Raw genomic sequence first — 24,005 nt, 5'->3', positions numbered from 1 at the left:
CTAACACACCTCCTGTTAAATCTGTTCATTTCATCTGTCTTTTTTTTCATCTAATCAATTTTTCAGATGACTTCTCTGAGAATAGTTAAGAAACTAACATCTTGAGGCACATTAAGTTTAATGTCGCTTCTCCAATAAATACCACACTTTCCAAAAAAAATTTAGAATGCTCCATATTCTGAGAAACTTCATAAGCATTGGTTATAACTTGAATCCTTAGCTGGAGATAATTTTTGAGGAAGAAAATCTTATAGGTATTAAATGAACATATATGGTAAAAGAGTATTTCAACAAATAGACCTAAGCTAACAAATGGACCTTTACAGAGAAACCTCCAAACTGCAAAACTGAATACATGGGATATCTGTGTCCTAGGCTAAAAGGCAGGCAAAAGTAGAATAAAACTGTAACCACAAACTTTTATCTTTCGATCCAACTAATATCGCAGAAAGGAAAAGGGCAATTTAGAATACACTAGTAACATACCAAAAAACACAGGCAGTGCTGCTCTCGTGAAATAATTCCCATACTTTATAGGTAAGTGACCGACATCATAAATATTCCTCCACTAATACAAATCAATTTGGAATCTCACTTGCCTTTTAAATTCTATTATTTGTTCTGTTTAACTGCCAGTTAAGACCTCACAAATACAAAGACAACTGTTCACAGACCAGTATTTCTGGGCCTACTCCAGAAAGTTTGTTCGATATGCTGGAGGTTTCTGCCTGTTTTTAAAGCTTGTGGCCTGAAATTACTTTTCTTCCTGGCAGTAACTCTAACACCAGCAATATTTTTAACATTAAAAATAACTCCCTCACTGAATTACTCGAAATTTCTAAAACAACTTTATACTCTAATTTTATATAAAACAATTTTATACTCTAATTTTAAATAATTCAATTTCTTAATGAGAAACTTTCAGTTACTAAGCTAGCTCCATTTGAACTTGAAAACCTGACATGAAAACCTGAAAGAGATTTTTTTTGACAGAAAATTTTCTTTTGGCTTGGTTAAGGTCATAAACATCAATTTAGAATATCTTATAATTATTTTACTAAAATCTGGAGGAGAGTCACAACGTAAGACCCAGCTTGGAGTCTCGTATCTCCTAATAAGAAATACAATCAAAATCGTCGTCTCAAGAGAAAGTCCTTATCCTAATTATTCAATTGGACACGACTGAGCAACTTTCACTTGCACACTATGGGTGTCCTTGGTAGTATCTTAACCCAGATTTACTTAACTATGTATCATTTAGGATTTGTTCTGTCTGTGAATCACTGATTAAAAAAAAACAAAAAACAAACAAATGTTACCATGAAACACTGTATGTTCTCACATGGTTCACAAGCAGTTTGAATAAGTTCTTGAATATTTCTAGGTTATTTTTAAAAAGCTAATATGATCACAGACATTATTAGAAATATGCTAATAGATATAATAAGCATTGTGTAACTATGAAAAGCTTCTTTAAACATCAAGTCCCCATTGTTGTACAGGAGAAACCAACACAACATGTAAAGCAAGTATCCTCCAATTAAAAATAAATTAAAAAAATTAATATACTTCTGAATTTATTATTATAAGTTCCAAAAGAAACCATCAAAATCCTAAACACAATTTTCCAATTGTGTTAAGTAGATAAACTCACTTAACTCTCTGCCTTTCTATTATATCACAAACAAGAATAAAAGGACATAGGCTCAGGTGCTGGAGGCCACAGCAAAAGAGAATGTTCTAAGAATTAGAAAGGGAAACTCAGGAGGATTTAGGCGTTATATTCAGGAAGGGAAAAAAGAGAAAACTATCTCAGCTCTCCACTGTCACTGTCGGCTGCCAGTGATGCCATTCTTGACAGGCTATCAATCACCTAGAGTACTTTTCAAAAATTCAGATTTCTGAGAATCTTCTGAACATGTGTTTATCTTTAAACTCCCCCCAATCAAATCCTATTAAAATGACAAGTAAGGGATAAAAAAAAAAAGGATAAACCCACAAAAAGAAAAAAGACAAGAGATGCTGACAACATTTTGGGTAACAGCAAGTAGATGGGCAAGAAGTAATAAACATCTGGCAGGCTAGAAAAAGTAGAAACTTCAATGTCTGTGAAGGAGGTAGGTGGGGGCGCGGGGTGGTTATCCACAAAATCCTACAAAGGCTCAGGAATTTGAGGTATCCCTGAAAATATGGGTGAGATGTGGGACTAAAGACAAAACATTTTTAAAACTGTGTAAGAAATAACTGATTTCCCAGGTGGCTCAGTGGTCTTAGTGAGAAAGACTGCCTGCAGTGCAGATTCGGGTTCAATCCCTGGGTTGGGAAGAATCCCTGGAGAAGGAGATGTATCCCTGCTCCAGCATTGTTGCCTGGGAAATCTCATGAGCAGAGGAGCCTGGCAGGCTACAGTTCATGGCAGCACAAGAGAGTCGGACACGACTTAGTAACTAAACAACAACAAGAAACAATTACAGGTTAAGATCCCTATTCCTACTCTACATAACAAGGGCACTATCCCTTACCAACAAAAGGTGGCAGCTTTACTTTTGGGAGAAATGAACCAGCAAGGTTCTAGGCACAGTGCAAGCTGGGATGAAGCACATATGAGGAAGAGGAGGATTTGGGAAAGTCTACTTGTTGGATGGCATCACCTACTCAATGGACATGAGTTTGAGAAAACTCCAGGAGACAGTGAAGGACAGGGAAGTCTGGCGTGCTGCAGTTCATGGGGTCACAGAGTCAGACACAACTTAGCAAATGAACAACTCTTTGGATGATATTGCTGTTAAAGGCACTGTGTTTAGCAATAGAAGGAAAAGCAGGAATGATGCTTTACTAACTCTATTCCACTGAGCTTATCACAAATTATGGTTCTTCAGCCATATTCATCAAACTTCTGTCTAGAAAGAGCTATGGAAATGGTAGGACATCTAATAAATCTCTTTACTATGAAAGAATAAAGAGATTCTCTATTCGAGTCATGTTTGTTAAAGCAAATTTTGGCAATCATGCAGCAGCACGGTCTGTGGTAAGAAGTTAAAACATTTTAACTTAAATATCCATATTTCATTAATTCGAGGAATAGACCGCTTCCCTTTTTTTCCTTGTCATCACCTCCACAATTATTTTTCTAACAAAAAATAATTTAAATTATATCTTAATTGTGTACCTATCAAAGAAAATGTGTGAGAAAAACAAATGATTACACATGAAGCCATTCCAGAGAATAAATATCTGCCCTTGCAGTATTTGGACAACTAAGATTTTTTTTTCTTAACTGCTATAGGAACTTTCTATGCTGTAAATACTGAAAGACTTAACAATCTGGATCAGAAAGAAACAAGTGAACACCAGAAGCCAAACATAAAGTGTGCCATCATTACAAGCTCGAGAAATATATCCCTAAGGCATTAATACTAAGTTATTATTCCTGCCAAAACTCTGCATTCTTTGTAGAAAAGAATCCTCTTGATACAGCAACCATTAGGTTTAACTTACACACTGATGCCTTTACCAGCGGAGGAGTACGTGCCATCGCTCCAAGGACCACCCCACGCCATCCCTCCACATCCAGCTTTGTTTCCATTCACTTCCAGCCACCAAGCCTGCGGGCGCCAGATCAAGGTCACCAACCTTCTCCCTCAGCCATGTCAGGACGGTCCAACTTGGCTTCTCTGTGCTGCCCCTCAGCCACCTTCACAGCAACAGCTCGGCAAATGGCCCCCAGCTTCCTGTCCAACGAGCGGACCCCTGCCTCTCTGGTGTACCTGTCATCAAAGGAAAAATATTTTAATTTTGGCTAAACATCACCTGTAAAAGCAGAATTAATGCAATTAACAACTATACCAAAGGAAGCGTACATTTAAAAGTTTATTACAGTTTCTTGAGTATTAACAGCTTCATCTTTAAAAATTCCTCACTATTCTTATTTCTTAAAATATTTAGAAGTAATTCCAGCTACAACTTTTCCTTTTATATAGAGTATCTTGAACTATTACCCTATACTTAAAAATGAATTATTGGCTCTTCAATTTACAGCACCAAAGTAAATTTTGCGGCACATAAAATATCATTTACTCTTTGATATGTATAAAAGCTTTCTTACAATTTGTTGATTTAAGAAAATTCTGACAAATTTATTACATATGAAATACTGCTGAAAGAATCAGAAAAATAGATTTTTTTCCTAACTAAAGCAAAAAATAATTTGAGACAGAGAATGGAGTCTTTACCTGAAACTGTGCTAATTACCCCATTCGGTGTATTTTCATTGTAGAGACCTTCTAAAGAAAGAAATATGCTAATGATGCAAGCAGTGTGATTCAGTGGAAAAGGTTCTAGATGTGGTTAAGCAGAGCTGTCTTAAAAAACTTCCATGTTGGACTCAAATTCCATAAGCCACTTCATAATCCTTTATACAGTACAATCAATTTTGGCACCCAGCTTTGGGTGAGTTTGAACATACAACATCAGCTAGAGAATGCAGTTTTATCTGAAAAACTGCATCTCATTAGGCAGCCAAACACACAGTCAAGACTCTGGGAAGGCAGATTTTTTAAGTTCTGAGAAAAGACAAAATTCTTGGCTAAACACTCTATAAAGTAAAAAGTTTATTTCAATCAAAGGAATAGAAGGATACAGGAATAAAGTCCATATTATACACATGCATGTAATTTCAGTAAGAAAGAAAATAGGGAGGCACCTTAAAAATAAACCAACATGTAAAAACAAAAACCCAGCGTAGCTTCCTAGACAGCTATTTGATGAGCTCAGACTAAAAGGTCTGGACAAAAGATACAAGAGAAAGGCCTGAGGATGCTTTCAGAAGGATGGCGTGAACAAGCAGACATGGGATCAGGAAGTTCAGAATGAACTGGAGCTTGCCAAAAATAATAAGGACATCATCAACGAGATTTTTTTTTAGGTGTTTAGAACAATAACTGGCTAGGAACTAAGGCAGACAGTATAATATTAACCTCGACTAGAGGAAAGTAGACATTATCAACCACTGGTTTGGTTTAGCATTTTTAAACCAAAAGAGGAAGAAGCACCAATGTCAAGTAAGAATTGGTTAATGTTTCCCACCCACAACTAAATGATCATGAAGCTGCTAATTTTCAGAGGACATAAAACTAATGCACTGGATGATAATCAAGATGAAAAAAAAAGATCAATTTGCTGCAATGGTAGCTGAAACTAACATGGATATTAAAAAATGTATAATTGTAAACTTCTACATTTGGGCTTTAAAAAATTCAACCCTATAAATATGGAATGAGACAGATCAAGTGAGTAAGAAATTCATATGAAAAAGAACTAAGGTGTCAGTAACTATATTTACAAGAGGCAAGAAGATAACCTAAAAAAGCTAAGACTCTGAGATACAGTCATAAAATAATAATAGAATAAGACTAGTGGTCTTTTTTTTTTAATTCCTTATCACTGTTTAGCTGCTAAGTCATGTCCAACTCTTTGTGATCCCATGGCCTGCCAGGCTCCTCTGTCCATGGGATTTCCCAGGCAAGAATACTGGAGTGGGTTGCCATTTCCTTCCCCACAGTGGTCTTCTTATACTATGAACTGTTTAGGCTACATCAGACATACTGAGTTCTACTCTGGGTGTTTATTTTAAAAGAAACACTGATATCAGAGGAATCATTCAGAAGAAGACTAATTGGGAAGGTGAAAAGTCTTGAAAGTGGGTCAAGAGGAATGGTAAGGAGAATAGGAATATTTAGCCTGAAGAAGAAAACTAGATGACTACTAAGACTCCTTCCACTCCTCCTAAACACTACGGGTCTATGACTACAACACAGGAAAAAATGAAAAAACTATGTCCTAATTTGGGTAACTCATTACCTACCCAAAACTTGCCTGTAGTAGTAAATACCTGTGCTGTATCTATGAATAATAAAATTGCTCAGAGAAATTTCCTAATGTTCACAGCTTTTAACAGCTGATGTTTTGAGCTAACAAGTATATAAAAAAGAAATAGTTCTCCAGGCAACAACTGGCAAATACAAATAGTGATTACTCTTTGAGTCATTAGTATTTATATCCAGATAAGCTATGAATGGATATTTTTCTCTATATTCATATTTTACAGATGGGGAAGCAATCAAAAAAGGTTAAGTAAGTTACTTGTTGAAAAGTTACCCAGAAACATCAGGCGTATTATCTGGAATAATGATATTTTTGGAAGACTCTGGCCCAGAAATCACCTACTTTATTTCCCCTGGCATTATCCACATAGTAAATCACAAGTTAAGAAAAGGAACTCCCAGGTCAGATTGAGTCTTACTGTTTCATAAGTAAATTTAAACAGACTTCCAAATAGACTTTCATAAGAAGGCTGGATTAGATCAAAAAGCAGTCCGACTAGCCAAGCTCTAAGTCAAAGTTCAAAACAGAGGGAGGAAAAAAAACAAAAAACAAAAAACAGAGGGAGACTTCACTTCTCTTGAAAAAACTGCGGTTACTGGGCTGGGGCTGCATGAGGAGTCCTGGCAGCCTGACACTATTTGCCAGATGATGCAACAGACCTGCAATGCTGAGCCAGGAAAACTGTGAGAGGCTATTGTAGATAGAAATTCTCAACAGGATACATTTTCCATTCAAACATACAATCCATAAATTAGACTCAGCAGTACTCAACTCAGATAATTTATGTGCTGCTTGCTACAGGCTTAACCACTTGGTAGCTAACTTGGGAAAATACCTTCTCTGTTGTTCTGGCGTTAATTCCAAAGATAAAAACACTAAGGATTTTAAAAAATCTCTCAAAGAGAGGAAAAGAAAATCTGAACAACTTATAACAGACGTCTGAAAGGACCATCTCACTTCTTAGGAGACTTCAACTTTCAAGGTTCTGGGATATAAAAAGGTGTCTTGGTATTCTCTATGTATTTGGCTATTAATTTATCAAATTAATCCCTTACATCGCTACTGTAGAAAAGCTGAGATTCTGGCTCCACTAAAGTCCTTAGTTAGCTATGAAGATACTTTAAAGGCTTTCCCTGTGACTTTCTGCCTAATACAGACCCCTGTGTAAATCAACAGTTATGGAAATGCTTGCTGGGAATCTGCTGGAGAGGGAAATGGATGCTGTGAGTTGCCAGTGAAATAGGAATCTCCTTTTCAGATCTGAACATTACTGAAGCCCCAGGATGGCTGACTAACCTGGTGATGATGTCAAGAGTAGTAACCTGAGGGATCTGAATCTGCTGAGGAGTCAGCCCATGCTGTTCCAGCTGCTTAGGGATCAAGTGCCTGTGGGCAATCTCTATCTTCTCCTCTTGTGTATACCCTGGAAAAGAAGTCATCGTGCTTTATGATTATTCACTTGGCTTCCATAGTCCCAGGCTTCATTAATAAATCCAACACAGGTGCAATGGGTCTTGGATTTAGAATGGATTTAAGTATGACTTCGACTAAGACTAGAATAAAATCTAATTGCCAATCAGTAACTGTTAAAATTTCCAACTTTTTCACAAACAAAACAGGCACTTACTAAATAAGCACAGTGTTTGAAAGTCTTTTGATTAAAATGGCATCTCTCACGTGTATACCTGTGGTGGATTCATTTTGATATATGGCAAAACCAATCAGATCACATCAGTCGCTCAGTCAGTTCCGACTCTTTGCAACCCCATGAATCGCAGCACACCAGGCCTCCCTGTCCATCACCAACTCCCGGAGTTCACCCAGACTCACATCCATCGAGTCAGCGATGCCATCCAGCCATCTCATCCTCTGTCGTCCCCTTCTCCTCCTGCCCCCAATCCCTCCCAGCATCAGAGTCTTCTCCAATGAGTCAACTCTTCGCATGAGGTGGCCAAAGTACTGGAGTTTCAGCTTTAGCATCATTCCTTCCAAAGAAATCCCAGGGCTGATCTCCTTCAGAATGGACTGGTTGGATCTCCTTGCAGTCCAAGGGACTCTCAAGAGTCTTATCCAACACCACAGTTCAAAAGCATCAATTCTTCGGCGCTCAGCCTTCTTCACAGTCCAACTCTCACATCCATACATGACTACAGGAAAAACCATAGCCTTGACTACACGAACCTTTGTTGGCAAAGTAATGTCTCTGCTTTTGAATATGCTATCTGGGTTGGTCATAACTTTCCTTCCAAGGAATAAGCGTCTTTTAATTTCATGGCTGCAGTCACCATCTGTAGTGATTTTGGAGCCCCAAAAAAGAAAGTCTGACACTGTTTCCACTGTTTCCCCATCTATTTCCCATGAAGTGATGGGACCAGATGCCATGATCTTCGTTTTCTGAATGTTGAGCTTTAAGCCAACTTCTTCACTCTCCACTTTCACTTTCATCAAGAGGCTCTTTAGATCTTCTTCATTTTCTGCCATAAGGGTGGTGTCATCTGCATATCTGAGGTTATTGATATTTCTCCCAAAAATCTTGATTCCAGCTTTGGCTTCTTCCAGTCCAGCGTTTCTCATGATGTACTCTGCATAGAAGTTAAATAAACAGGGTGACAATATACAGCCTTGACGAATTCCTTTTCCTATTTGGAACTAGTCTGTTGTTCCATGTCCAGTTCTAACTGTTGCTTCCTGACCTGCATACAAATTTCTCAAGAGGCAGATCAGGTGGTCTGGTATTCCCATCTCTTTCAGAATTGTCCACAGTTTATTGTGATCCACACACTCAAAGGCTTTGGCATAGTCAATAAAGCAGAAATAGATGCTTTTCTGGAACTCTCTTGCTTTTTCCATGATCCATCCAGTGGATGTTGGCAATTTGATCTCTGGTTCCTCTGCCTTTTCTAAAACCAGCTTGAACATCAGGAAGTTCACGGTTCACATATTGCTGAAGCCTGGCTTGGAGAATTTTGAGCATTACTTTACTAGTGTGTGAGATGAGTGCAATTGTGCAGTAGTTTGAACATTCTTTGGCATTGCCTTTCTTTGGGATTGGAATGAAAACTGGCCTTTTCCAGTCCTGTGGCCAGTGCTGAGTTTTCCAAATTTGCTGGCATATTGAGTACAGCACTTTCACAGCGTCATCTTTCAGGATCTGTAATAGCTCAACTGGAATTCCATCACCTCCACTAGCTTTGTTCGTAGTGATGCTTTCTAAGGCCCACTTGACTTCATATTCCAGGATGTCTGGCTCTAGGTCAGTGATCACACCATTGTGATCATCTGGGTCGTGAAGCTCTTTTTTGTACAGTTCTTCTGTGTATTCTTGCCATCTCTTCTTAATATATTCTGCTTCTGTTAGGTCCATACCATTTCTGTCCTTTATCGAGCCCATCTTTGCATGAAATGTTCCTTTGGTATCTCTGATTTTATTGAAGAGATCCCTAGTCTTTCCCATTCTGTTGTTTTCCTCTATTTCTTTGCATTGATCGTTGAGGAAGGCTTTCTTATCTCTTCTTGCTATTCTTTGGCACTCTGCATTCAGATGTTTGTATCTTTCCTTTTCTCCTTTGCTTTTTGCTTCTCTTCTTTTCACAGCTATTTGTAAGGCCTCCCCGGGCAGCCATTTTGGTTTTTTGCACTTCTTTTCCATGGGGATGGTCTTGATCCCTGTCTCCTGTACAATGTCATGAACCTCATTCCATAGCTCATCAGGCACTCTATCTATCAGATCTAGGCCCTTAAATCTATTTGTCACTTCCACTGTATAATCATAAGGGATTTGATTTAGGTCATACCTGAATGGTCTAGTGGTTTTCCCTACTTTCTTCAATGTCAGTCTGAATTTGGCAATAAGGAGTTCATGGTCTGAGCCACAGTCAGCTCCCGGTCTTGTTTTTGTTGACTGTATAGAGCTTCTCCATCTTTGGCTGCAAGGAATATAATCAATCTGATTTCGGTGTTGACCATCTGGTGATGTCCATGTATAGAGTCTTCTCTTGTGTTGTTGGAAGAGGGTGTTTGCTATGACCAGTGCATTTTCTTGGCAAAACTCTATTAGTCTTTGCGCTGCTTCATTCTGTATTCCAAGGCCAAATTTGCCTGTTACTCCAGGTGTTTCTTGACTTCCTACTTTTGCATTCCAGTCTCCTATAATGAAAAGGACATCTTTTTTGGGTGTTAGTTCTAAAAGGTCTTGTAGGTCTTCATAGAACCGTTCAACTTCAGCTTCTTCAGCGTTACTGGTTGGCGCATAGACTTGGATTACTGTGATATTGAATGGTGTGCCCTGGAAATGAACAGAGATCATTCTGTCGTTTTTGAGATTGCATCCAAGTACTGCATTTCGGACTCTTTTGTTGACCATGATGGCCACTCCATTTCTTCTGAGGGATTCCTGCCTGCAGTAGTAGATATAATGGTCATCTGAGTTAAATTCACCCATTCCAGTCCATTTCAGTTCACTGATTCCTAGAATGTCGACATGTACTCTTGCCATCTCTTGTTTGACCACTTCCAATTTGCCTTGATTCAAGGACCTGACATTCCAGGTCCCTATGCAATATTGTTCTTTACAGCATCGGACCTTGCTTCTATCACCAGTCACATCCACAGCTGGGTATTCTTTTTGCTTTGGCTCCATCCCTTCATTCTTTCTGGAGTTATTTCTCCACTGATCTCCAGTAGCATATTGGGCACCTACTGACCTGGGGAGTTTCTCTTTCAGTAAACCAATACAATATTGTAAAGTTAAAAAATAAAATAAAATTAAAAAAAAAAAAGAAAATAAATCAACTTAGAGGTAAAAATAAATAAATAAATAAATAAAATGGTATCTTTCTTAAAGAGAAAAAAAATCTCACTTTCATTAAGATAAAGATTTAATTTAAATCTCAATTTAAATGCAAGTTTTATTTTATTATTTAAAAGAAAAATAAAGCCATCCTTTTTCTTTAGCATAATTTGCTGCATAATTGAAAAAAACTTAGTAACAACAGAGGCTTCTATTAAGACTTCAAGGGAAGAACTGCAAAGGGGCTATTTCCAGAAGTCCAATTGTAAATTTTAGCAACAAAGAAAACAGAAACTAAGATGTCCCTATAAGAGTTTTTTCCTTACATGTTGGAATTACACCGATAATTTATATATTTAAAATACTTTATGGTCTTATCTACTTAAAAGTCTCAATAAGTAACAATTTACTTTCTCTTTAAGTCCTGTAAGATGAGTGTCCTCTATAATGATTGCCCCCGTTCCATTTAACAAGCAAAAATTAAAAAGATGAATGGACAGGAATCTATCTTTTGGTATAAAAAGGAGATTAAAAACCACCAGAAGAGCTAAAAGATAAGATAACCAAACCTGAGAAGAAGGTGGCATCAGTGTCCACCTCTGCAGCAGCTGCCCTGATTATCTCACTTCGTGAATATGTTAATATATCTTATGGATTTCTGCCTTAATTTGGAGTTTCCATGCAACTGGGTCTCATTACTTATTTATTTTAGTCTTATAAATAAGCACAAAGCAATTTTAAAATACTCCACCATATTTTAAAACTACAGGATCCTGTAGGGCTCACAGATAACTAAGAAATCGAATTATCATTTACTTGAGAGTAAAAATATATTTCAGTTTAATATGAAATATATATTCAGATTATATTTATTTTTATCTATTTTTATTTTAAAAGATACCCACTGACATTTGATCTTTTCTAGGGAGAAGTAATTCTGGACAATTTAAATAAGGTGAAAACACTGGGATTTATTTAGTGTTAGTAACTAAAAGGGGATTCACAGGCGGCAACAGTGGAAAAGAATCCACCTGCCAAAGCAGGAAACACAGAGACACAGGTTCTATCACTGGGTCAGGAAGATCCCCTGGAGTAGGAAACAGCACCCCACTCCAGTATTCCTGCCTGGAAAATTCCATGGGCAAAGGAGCCTGGTGGGCTACAGTCCATGGGGCCACAAAAAGGGACGTGACTGAGCGACTGAACACACACACAACTAAAGGACTTTTTAAAAAACACAGTCCTGTGAAGAAGGCATGGTTAAAATATATATATATATATATATATATATATATATAAATAAGTACTTGACAGATTCAACTAAAAAGAAGAATTTGAAAGCACTCTGTAATTTTATATAAAAATGAGGCCAGATGTAATAAAGAGAAGTTTTAGGATCTACTCCCTAATGAGAATAAATGATTAGATTTTCTAAGAGATAGTAAAAACTTCCAAATCTGATAGGAAGCTACACTAACAATGAGATCTATTTTTGGTTTTTAGACATATACTTTGAAAAAGTAAATTATTTTATCTATAATTTTAGAAACTGCTTCAAAGAAGAATATCTTATTTTCCATAAAAATAATCAGTTTTCAATGCTAAGTTGAATCTGAAAGTGTTACAGAACATACAATGTATATTGTATAGAACATAAACACACTCTTATCTGTCATGTTTATTTTATAGATGTTGAATCTATATAAAAGCTGGTTTATATGCCAGATTCAGAACTTCTGATCAACACTGGCAAATCAATTTTTTACTCAAAATTCCATAGCTCGACCAGTTTTAAAGAATTCTGCTCAGAAAAGCAACAAATAGCCTTTTATTTAACAAAGTAATGACTTTTGTTTACAAAGCAAGTACCTGGCACCTGAATGATCTCCATTCTGTCCAACAAGGCAGGTGGAATAGTAGCAGTGGTATTGGCAGTAGCAATAAAAAGAACTTGGGAAAGGTCAAAGGCAACATTTAGATAATGATCTGTGAAGTTGTGGTTTTGTTCAGGATCCAACACCTGTGGGAGAACAATAAACACTGAAACAGATGCAGTAGTTCCAACAGAAAACCGTATGAATTAAAACACACGATGATACTTCTGCTCAATACAGAGTTCGGGAAATATGGGATAACATTAAAAATGGGAAACATGTTCAGTGTTAAAATTCTTTTAAACATATAAATGCACAAACAAGCAAAAATTAACCATTCAAACTTTGTTCTCAAAATCTATTAATGACTCACTATGTGGCCACAAATAAGTCACCAATCCCGCAGAACCAGTTTACCTCCTGGTAACACACCCTCTCTTAACTGCTATGAGAATATAAAGTAAATGTGTATGGTATTTTGAAATTCTAAGGTAATAGGTAAAATAATAATTAGTATGTTCCTTCTCAAACATTATCAGAAAGTCTTTAACAGTTTTTCTTCTTTTGGCTCATCATGGTAAGTAGGATCTAGTTCCCTGAGCAGGAATTGAACCCATGCCCTCTGCAGTTGGAAACACGGAGTCCTAAAGACTGAACCACCAGAGAATGTTCCTGATGGTTTTTTAAAAAGCAAAATCTTCCTGTTTATAATGAGCAAAGTATTACTATCCCTTGAAAATATTTTAATTGAATAAATTAGATATTTACTAATTAGATTCTTAAAATGTTGAATAACTGTATACTAAGGAGACTATATCTTCTCAGATCACTGTTCAAATGCTCCAAGTCGTAGGCACTCACAGGGGAGAGGCCTACACTGGACTTTAAAGAAGACAACACGTGGCTTCCACGTTTTAAACTTCAAAATCTTAACACTTTCGCTTAGACTGGATTAGTACAGATATAAACAGGGTTAACATGCACAGTCAAAAAGGAAGTAAAATGACTTAAATACTTAAATCAATCACAATTTTACTATATAACCAGCTTTTCCTTGCTTCTGATTCCCTTTCTAAAGTTTTACTTATTTTTAAACGTACCCACAAGTTAGTCTTAATTCGAAGCCCTTTTCTTGAAAACTCTTGAATTTTGTTAAATAGTCATTGTTACTGGTAACTCAGTGTGTATCTAGAATACGATTCCTAGGGAGTTCTACTATTTATATTTTCACAAGACTTAAAATAATCTTCAATGTCAAGTCAAAGACAATTCTAATTATGTTCAGTATAAACTGGCTAAGTGTAATATTACTGTCTACCAATGATCTGAAAATTGCTCATCTATGTATGGCAATCTTAGTTAAACTGACTGGCTAGTTAAGTAAAAATCTCTCATTTAATGGCTGTAATTAAATTTAATACATACATGTTGGATATGTTGCCATCCAAGAGAAATAATTTTTTTCCCTTAAAATTTTAAGACACTAAGTTTTTTTAAAAGTAGGAAAATCAATAAAGCAATGTTTTCTGGATTATGAATGAGGTCTTTTTAAAGTATATTACTGGACACCTAGGTTAGGAGGGGAGAAAATCAGTGATGCTCAATTTGCATACCTCCATCTTTTATTAGGAAAATACAAAAAAAAAATGTAGAGTTTGAACAACATCAAAAATAATAATGATCATTAGAATGCCAGATAAGAAGCGTTTCTAGGAACCATTACTCTGATGAAACCTTAAGGTAAACTGTTGAATCCAGGGAGTGACACATTTTATAGTGAGAATTTTTCAGCTATCAAACCTCTGCTTCTTCCCCAAGCCTTGGAGTGAGGGCTTCCATGGCCCAACTCACCCACAAAAAGGAGCAGATTTCAGGATGACCAGAACTGTTTTTTCTCTCTTCTCATTAAAAGTTATCTCTATGTAAACCCCAAACTATAATTCCTACTTATGCAGAATGACTGGGAATGGAAATAGCTGTGATATGACATTGTATTCTCAGGGATGTGAAGTCAGCACAGTGATTTAACTATGGCAAGGGGTGTATGCCAAGAACTGTTCTTCAGTAACTGTTTCTGGCAAGAGAAGAACTACAGATATTTGTTAGGTAACCCAGGAATATACTCCACATATTATACATGATGAGGCAACTATCATCTCTAAGTATGATATTAATAGTATGGTGATACTTTTTAAAAGTCTGTATCTTTTAGGGGTAGATGCTAAAGTATTTATGAAAAGATATGACGTCTGGAATTTGATTCAAAATAAGTAAGAATGGGATGAAGGAGAATGGGTAGGAACAGACAAGATTGGCCATGAGGGACTTCCCTAGCAATCCAGTGGTTAAGAGTCCGCCATCCAATGCAGGGGTCACAGGTTCAATCCCTGGTCGAGGAACTAAGATCCCACATGCTGTGGGGCAACTAAGCAATGCAATTACTGGGCCTGCACACTCTAGAGCCCAAGTGAGCCTGCGTGCCACAACAAAGACCCAGCACAGCCAAAAAAAACAACAACACTGGCCATGAGATGGCAGTTGTTAAGGCGAGTGACAAATTTTATGGTTAATTATACTATTTTCTCCGGAGAAGGCAATGGCACCCCACTCCAGTACTCTTGCCTGGGAAATCCCATGGATGGAGGAGCCTGGTAGGCTGCAGTCCATGGGGTCACTAAGAGTCAGACACGACTGAGCGACTTCACTTTCACTTTTCACTTTCATGCATTGGAGAAGGAAATGACAACCCACTCCGGTGTTCTTGCCTGGAGAATCCCAGGGACGGGGGAGCCTGGTGGGCTGCCGTCTATGGGGTCGCAGAGTCAGACACAACTGACGCGACTTAGCAGCAGCATACTATTTTCTCAACTTTTGTTAGTTATATTTTTTCACAACAAAAGTAAAAAATAAAGTACAGTAAAATAACTAAAATCAACTCTGGAAGCCACACACAAATACTATAGAAATTAAATCAGTGATAATGACTAAGCTGAGAAAAATGTCCAGAACATAGAAAATGAAGGCAGTAAGGCTATGTAGAGGAAAGATATGGAAAAAAATAACAATATCCAATTCATACCTAATTGATGTAACTAAAGAAGAGGTCTCAGCAAATGTAATTAAAGAAGTAACCAAAAAAATATTCCAGAAGACTCAACACTACAGACTGAAAAGCCTTAGACTCCTCTGTGCAATAAAAAATGACAGAACATTATTAGGATAACACCTGCAGAATTTTCACACATAATTATGACTTCTTTAAAAGGTTTCAAAAGTATTTGACTACACAGGATACATGTAGCAACATGCAGGATACAACGGGTAACAACATGCATGCCTGTGAAGCCACTGTCCAATTGTGACTCCATCTGTATTTTGTCTAGACCAGGGCTCATCAAAGTGGAATGTTTAGAAAAGCCCCCTGAAGTGCAAGTAGAAAATATGAGTACATATATTCATCTTTATGTGTCTATAAATACCAGAAAGAAATTAGGTTTTAAAATATTTACTACAAGAAGTAATGCCCTCACTTGACATACACATCACACACATATGAGATATTCTAAGAGAAGAGTAGAAATCCCGTAACATAATGGGCTGATGTGGGAGTCCTCACTCATCTGCTTTAATTGTGATGACGGTACAACTGCAGTCCATGCTTTCCTGATTCAGTATTTTTACAGAATATAAATGGATGAATGGAGTGTTTAAAAAGATTTCTGCAAAATATCATTAAAGATAATAAGAGGCAAAAATGTGAACAGTAAGGAAATAACAGGAGTTGACAACTTATTTCTGGAATGAGCTTTGACAGCCACAGTACAAAATAAAATAAAAACAATTACCTAATTAAAATACATCATTTTCACCAAAAATAACTGTTTAACCTTTAAAAATGTATTCTGTATGTGACAGCACATATATGTTATGTTTATGTTGCGTATTTATCTTTAGTTATAGATTGACTCGTATCCCCTCAGTGTATAATTGGAAAAAGGGTCTTTAAGGAGGTAATTAAGGTTAGAAAAGGCCATTAAGGGTGGGTCTCTTATCCAATATGACTGGTGTCCTTGTAAGAGAGGAAGAGATGAGGCATGCATGAGCACAGAGAAAAGGTCATCTGACAACACAGTGAGAAGGCAGCGCAAGTCAGAGACCTCAGGAAAAATCAAACCTGCCAACACCTTGATTTTAGACTTCAAACTTTAGAACTATGAGAAAATACATATGTTTGCTTTTTTTTTTTAAAAGAAATCCAGTCCATGGTATTTTGCTATGGCAGCTTTAGCACACTTTGCTGTTGTTGTTCAGTAGTGAAGTTGTGCCTCTTTGCAACCCTGTGGACTCCAGCATGCCAGCATTCCCTGTCCTTGACTATCTCCCTGAGTTTGCTCAAACTCTTTGTTCATTGAGTTGGTGATGCCATCCAACCATCCCATTTCCTGTCATCCCCTTCTCTTTCGGCCTTCAATCTTTCCCACCATCAGGGTCTTTTCCAATGAGTTGGCTCATTATGAAAGTATTGGAGCTTCAGTTTAGGCACCAGTCCTTCCAATTAATATTTAGGGTTGATTTCCTTTAGGATTGACTGGTGTGATCTCCTTGCTGTCCAAGGGAGTCCCAAGTCTTATCCAGAACCACAATTTGAAAATATCAATTCTTTGGCACTTGGCCTTCTTTATGTTCCAGCTCTCACATCTGTACATGACTACTGGAAAAAACATAGCTTTGACTACATGGACCTTTGTTGGTAAAGTGATATCTCTGCTTTTTAATAAGCTGTTTAGGTTTGTTGCAGCTTTTCTTCCAAGAAGCAAGCATCTTTTAATTTAATGGCTACAGTCAACTTCCGCAGTGATTCTGGAGCCCCAGAAAATAAAATCTGTCGCTGCTTCCACTTTTCCCCCTTCTATTTCCCATAAAGTGATGGGACTGGATGCCATAATCTTAGTTTTTGAATGCTGAGTTTTAAGCCAGCTTTTTCAGTCTCCTCTTTCACCCTCATCAAGAGGCTCTTCAGTTCCTCTTCACTTTCTGCCTTTAGAAGGGTATCATCTGCATATCTGAGGTTCTTGATATTTCTCCTGACAATCTTGATTCCAGCTTGAGATTCACCCAACCCAGCATTTCTCACAATGTACTCTGCATGTAAGTTACGTAGGCAGGGTAACAACATACAGCCTTATTGTACTACTTTCCCAATTTTGAATCAGTCAGTTGTTCCACGTCCAGTTCCACCCAGCCCAGCATTTCTCACAATGTACTCTGCATGTAAGTTACGTAGGCAGGGTAACAACATACAGCCTTATTGTACTACTTTCCCAATTTTGAATCAGTCAGTTGTTCCACGTCCACTTCTTGACTTGCATACAGGTTTTTCAGGAAATGGTTAAGGTGGTCTGATACTTCCATCTCTTTAAGAATTTTCCATAGTCTGCTGTGATCCACATAGTCAAAGGATTTCGTGTAGACAGGGAAGCAGATTGATTATATTCTTTGCAGCCAAACATGGAGAAGCTCTATACAGTCAGCAAAAACAAGACATGGAGCTGACTGTGGCTCAGATCATGAGCTCCTCATTGTAAAATTCAGGCTGAAGTTGGAGAAAGTAGGGAAAACCACTCGGTCATTCAGTTATGACCTAAATCAAATCCATTATGATTATACAGTGGAGGTGATAAATAGATTCAAGGGATTATTAGGTCTGGTAGGCAGAATGACTGAAGAAGTATTGACAGAAGTTTGTAACCTTGTACAGGAGGCAGTGACCAAAACCATCCCAGAGAAAAAGAAATCCAAGAAGGCAAAGTGATTGTCTGAAGAGGTTTTATAAATAGCTGAGGAAAACAGAGAAGTGAAAGGCAAGGGAGAAAGGAAAAGATAAGCCTAACTGAATGCAGAGTTCCAAAGAATAGCAAAAAGAGATAAGAAATGAACAATGCAAAGAAATAGCAGAAGACAATAGAATGGGAAAAACTAGAGATCGCTTCAAGAAAATTGTAGACATTAAGGGAACGTTTCATGCAAGGATGGACACGATAAAGGACAGAAACGTAAGGACCTAATAGAAGCAAAAGAGATTGAGAAAAAGTGGCAAGAATACACCAAAGAACTATACAAAAAAAGTCTTAATGACTCAGATAACCACAATAGTGTGGTCACTCATCTAGAGCCAGACATCCTGGAGTGTAAAGTCAACTGGGCATTAAGAAGCATTACTATGAACAGTTAGTGGAGGTGACAGAATTCCAGCTGAGCTATTTCAAATCTAAAAGTTGATGTAGTTAAAGTGCTGCACTAAATATGCCAGCAAATTTGGAAAATTCAGCAGTGACCACAGGACTGGAAAGATCAGTTTTTATTTCAATCCCAAAGAAGGGCAATGCCAGAGAATGTTCAAACTACCACACAATGGTGCTCATTTGGCCTGCTGGCAAGGTTATGCTCAAAATCTTTCAAGCTAGGTTTCAGTAGTATATGAACCAAGAACTTCCAGATGTGTAAGTTGCGTTTAGAAAAGACAAAGGAACCAGAGATCACATTGCCAACACCTGGATCATGGAGAAGGTAAGGGGATTCCAGAAAAACATCTACTTCTGCTTTACAGTTTACAAAGTGTTTTTACATGTATTCTTCTTGCTTTAATACACTGTGAGGCATGAGAAATTCTCACCCAGGATTTGGGCAGGTGGGGAGGAGGATGTCAGGGACATCCCTTGGTTCTTCCATATCTGCATCTTGCTTCACTCTACAGAACCACAGTCAATAAGGAACTGATGCTATCAGTCACTAAACCTCAGAAATAAGCACGCAACCCAGGGTGGCACTTACTTAAAGGTATCATTTGAGGTTTTTGTACTTTTAGTTTAGAATATTAATAAATCAATTGTCAAAAGAGTGACTATCAAGTTCTACGTCAGAAAATATCAATATGTCAGTTACTCCTCATCAAACATCAATTCAACAAACATTACTGAATTGCCACAAAGTACCAGGTGAACACTTAAAACATACAGTCAAACAAACATACAGGGGCTTATTCCTCTCCTCCTACTACTTGTGAAGCTGTCTTTGGTGGACTTATTTCACAACTCTCACAGACAGTCTGTTGGGAAAATCTATCTATCAGGGAATCCACCTTAAGTTCTTTTCAACAAGGTAACAGTGTGTGTCTAATGAGAGAATCTGTTATATTATCTGAAAAATGCTCCAATTCAAGTCTTCAAGTCTAAAGTCAGCACCTAAGAAACAACTGAAATCTTAAATAATGTTTATTATTCTATCATTCATAGTACTGATTAGTAAACTAGTTACTGAGACAAAGGAGAACTGTCTTTGAATAAAAACAAGCAAAACCAAACCAAATAAAACTCTTATCTCCAAACCCTGGGGCTTTTAAAGTGAGGTAACTGTGCTTTTTATTGTCCAAAGAGGCCCCACTTCTAAGACTAAAAGAGAATGCAATTAAGAGTTAGGCATAACCAGGAGTGTCCCATGCAGAACAGAAATTATGGTCTCCCTACTTATAAGACACATCCCAGTCCATCCTGTCCTCAGGAGATTACAACAACAGAAAAGAATCAGGAAGCCAGAGGGAACTCAAAGCAAAAAAAAAAAAAAAAAAAACTTTCACAAAGCAAGTTTTCCCTCAGTTTTAAAAACCAATTTGAATATTAATATTATTTTACATAAACCAGGGTAAAGAGAGGGGCAGAACTGGTAAAATACGGAGGACTGGTTAAGTAAACTTAAGAAGCAGTCAGATGCCAGATCCCTTCCCCTATCCCAGTAAAGTACTGGGATTTCCTTAAGAACATAAATCAGCAGGTCCCTGCACAGGTGACAAGGCACAGCCGAGTACAGTACATACTCTACTGAAATCAACAGCTCAGGTGAGTGCATACATCCAGGATGCTGAATGCTTCCCGTGCTTGGCTCCCAGAGGTTGGCAGCTGGGCTTTCATTCTCAAGCCAAGAGACTTGAAGAGTCTTCCCTAAGAAATCTGACCAGCCTTAAAAAAAGACCCGAAGTTATTGACACGTGAGGTTCCCCAATCAAATATATTAGTCAGATGACCTACCCTGAAAATCATAATCAATAAACCCTCTCTCACATGCTTATAGCTTCCAATCAGCTTTTTAAAATCCTATTAAATATGAATGGGGCTTCCCTGGTGGCTCAATGGTAAAGAATCCATGCGCCAAGCAGAAGACACATATTCAATCCCTGGGTTGGGATGATCCCCTGGAGAAAGAAATGGCAACCAATTGCAGTATTCTTGCCTGGAAAATCCCATGGACCTAGGAGCTTGGTGGGCTACAGTCCATGGGGTTGCCAAGAGTTGGACAGGACTTAGCGACCAACCAATCAACTAATTTTATATATGAACAGACAAAATTGTCAGACATCTAATGAAAGATTCTAATATAAAAGACAGAGACCAGAAAAAATATATGTAATGAACAGACAAATGAAACTTTAGAGCAAAGAAAGAAAAAAATTTTCTTAATCTATTAGTATTTTTCTCACAGAGATAAAAGGACATTTTACAACTATGTAACAAGAGCAAGATACTATAAAAAGAGCATGCAGAGAAGTTAAAAAAAAAGGGGGGGGGGTTCTCTGAAATGACAAACTCAGAGAAGGATTAAAAGATAAAGCTGAGGAAGTCTTCAGAGGAAGTAGAGCAAACCATAAAAAAAAGGTGAGTAATAGGAGAGATAAGAAAATAAAAGATCTAACATCAAATTAATAGGAGTTCCCCAAAAATGAAGGAGAAGAATCACCAACAAAAAGATTCAAGAAACTTTTATAGAAATAAAAGGAGAGGATTTTTCAATACAAAGAGTCTTCAAAGCATCAGCAAAAATGGAAACAAAGAGACTCATGCCATGGCAGATTAGTTAATCTTCAGAACACTGGGATAAAGTGGAGATCTGAAAAGTTTTCAGACAGTATAACAAGTCACAAAAGTCAGAACCGCAATAGCTTTGTTTCATCAACAGCAACAATGAAGACTGGAAAACAAAGGAGAAATTGTCTTTAAAAGTTTGCAGGAAAATTATTTCCACCTGGAATTCTATACCCAGTCAAACTACCAATCAAGTACGAGAGAACCATAAAGACATTTTCTGATATTCAAAGTTGAAAAATGTTTACATTCAGGCTTTCTCAGGAAGCTACTGAGGGACTAACACCAGGACAATGAGAGAATAAATCAAAAAAGAGGAAGACATGGACTACAGGAATCAGGAAAACCAACATGGGGGAGGTGAAGAGTGACCCTCGGACCACAGCTCCGTGCCCAGGGTGGGAACAACCAATTTAGATTGGAGGCTTACGGAAGACAAAATCGATAAAACACAAAGTGTTTGAAAGTCTCCCAAAAAGAATCAGATAGTTGGTGAAAGTAAACAAAAGAAACAAGACAATCATTAACTTCAAAAAGATTTTTAAAAACACAAAAAAACACAAAGGACAGAAAAAGAAGAGTGATCATGGTTCACATGGTTCAACTGTGAAAAGCGCTTATATAAGTGTAATAGTGTAAACACTCGACAATGACTTAACAAAATCAGGATACAATTTATATTGGGAGATTGGAAGTATAGGCAGCAAACTCATCTCCTATAGAAAGGAATCCACAGATAACACCCAAACCTCTAAAATCAAGACAGCAATATAGCCACACTATCTCAAGAAAGACCTAAAAGTAAGAGGGTCAGAGTGCAGAAAAAGAAATAAGGTACCCCAGGGAGGAGACTTGCTTGCTGTTTTTTGTAACAATCTTACAGAATTGCTATTCTCTAAACAACTAAACTGATAAAAAAGGAAAAAAAGAAACAAGAGAAATTATTAGAAAAAGAACAAAGAAAATCCCTAAGACATTTTAAATTATCAAATGGCTTCAGACTTTAGTTTGTATTGAAGTAATTTTCCCATGACTAAACCCACATCAGTGTATCGCATGCGTGCGTGCGAAGTCGCTGTGGCCATGTCTGACTCTGCAGCCCCATGGACTGTAGCCCACCAGGCTCCTCTGTTCATGGGACTGTCCAGGTAAGAGTACTGGTGTGGGTTGCCACGGCCTCCTCCAGGGGTTCTTCCTGATCCAGGGATCGAACCCAAGTTTCTTTTATCTCCTGCATTGGCAGGTGGGTTCTTTACCACTATCACCACCTGGAAGATCCACATGAATGTTTAAGTTCCCTAAATATGATTATCTACTCTTACCCACACTCTTCCAGTGTGAATAAAGATGGAGATCTTGTAAATCTTACCTCAAGCAGAGCTGCTGCAGGATCACCCTGCAGACTTTTTCCTAGTTTGTCCACTTCATCTAACAGGAACACTGGATTGTTTACCCCTACAGTCTTCAAGCCATTGATTATCCGGCCAGGCATGCTGCCAACATAGGTGCGCCTGCAGAGGGCAAGCCACAGATCAGCAACAGAGAGATGGCAGGAGGCAGGCACAGTATCGCTTAGAAATCAAAACTCTGGACCAGGAAGAAGTCATTTAGTTACCACAGGAATATAGTAAAGAGATACTATAAATTTTAAAAGCCCTGTGATACATCAAAGAATTATCAGATTCAATTCTTATTTTCTATTTAATTTTGACTGTAAATTACCCATGATATTGGATATTTTACCACTTAGTGAAACTGAAAAAAATTATACTTTAGTCACATAGTTACAATTCTTACACTTCCAAGATTCCAAAACATCCAGAGAGCCCTATGAATTTAATTCCCATATTTTTCATAGCTTTTCCGGGCATCTTTCTGGCACTTCCCAAACCCCAAGGTAACTGCCTTTTTACAGTCTGAAAAGGCTGACTCGGGGCTGGCTAAAACATTATCACCATATTCATGGAGGAAATGAGAATGGGTTCAAAGGTCCACTCAAAATACTTGCAGACCCCACCCAAAAAAAGAGAAAAATTCCAACTTTTTTATTTTCATAGACAATAATTTGTTACACATAGTAGTAAGAGGATCTGGGACCAACAGTATTTATAGAAAATTTCATTAATTCTTGCCTTTTGAATAAAACTGCGTTCACCCTATATACATCAACTGGCATAACCAAGCTCAGCCAGACATTTGGTTGTGCATTCAAATGTTAGAGGCTGCTTTAACATATCTGAACAAAAATCATCTACATAACTGACAGATGCAGAGCATGACACGAAATAAAAATATGTTTGTCAAACTAAAACCAGTGCCTTTTTTACAAAGCCAGCGAAACTTTATTTTAAGCAGCAATTTCCTGATTTTAATTATAACCCTCCGGCCTAAGCCATGAGAAATCAAATGCTGTTTGTGAAGAGGCATGAAAGGGTGAGAGCCTGCAAGAAAGAAACCAAGGACAAGTGGGACAGCGGCCATATCTCATGATCGGCACAAAGCCGGCTCACGGAGCAATCTTGCCACATGACTGGTATAAAGTAGGAC

At 37.6% G+C, this 24,005-nt stretch overlaps 1 protein-coding gene across 1 annotated transcript in view; it reads right to left on the bottom strand.

Annotated features, from left to right (window-relative positions):
• LONP2 (lon peptidase 2, peroxisomal) overlaps positions 1 to 24,005 on the bottom strand; it is an 85,039-nt gene that overhangs the window by 29,593 nt on the left and 31,441 nt on the right. Inside the window, exons 8-11 of the mRNA XM_006043878.4 lie at positions 22,828 to 22,969; positions 12,542 to 12,692; positions 7,180 to 7,306; positions 3,634 to 3,767 (exon numbers count right to left, since the gene is read on the bottom strand). Coding sequence (XP_006043940.4) covers positions 3,634 to 3,767; positions 7,180 to 7,306; positions 12,542 to 12,692; positions 22,828 to 22,969 — 554 coding nt within the window. The remainder of the gene's footprint in view (positions 1 to 3,633; positions 3,768 to 7,179; positions 7,307 to 12,541; positions 12,693 to 22,827; positions 22,970 to 24,005) is intronic.

The sequence above is a fragment of the Bubalus bubalis genome, chromosome 18, assembly GCF_019923935.1.
Source record: "Bubalus bubalis isolate 160015118507 breed Murrah chromosome 18, NDDB_SH_1, whole genome shotgun sequence".
NCBI classification, from domain to species: Eukaryota; Metazoa; Chordata; class Mammalia; order Artiodactyla; family Bovidae; genus Bubalus; species Bubalus bubalis.
This window is presented reverse-complemented; position numbering and strand designations above follow the sequence as displayed.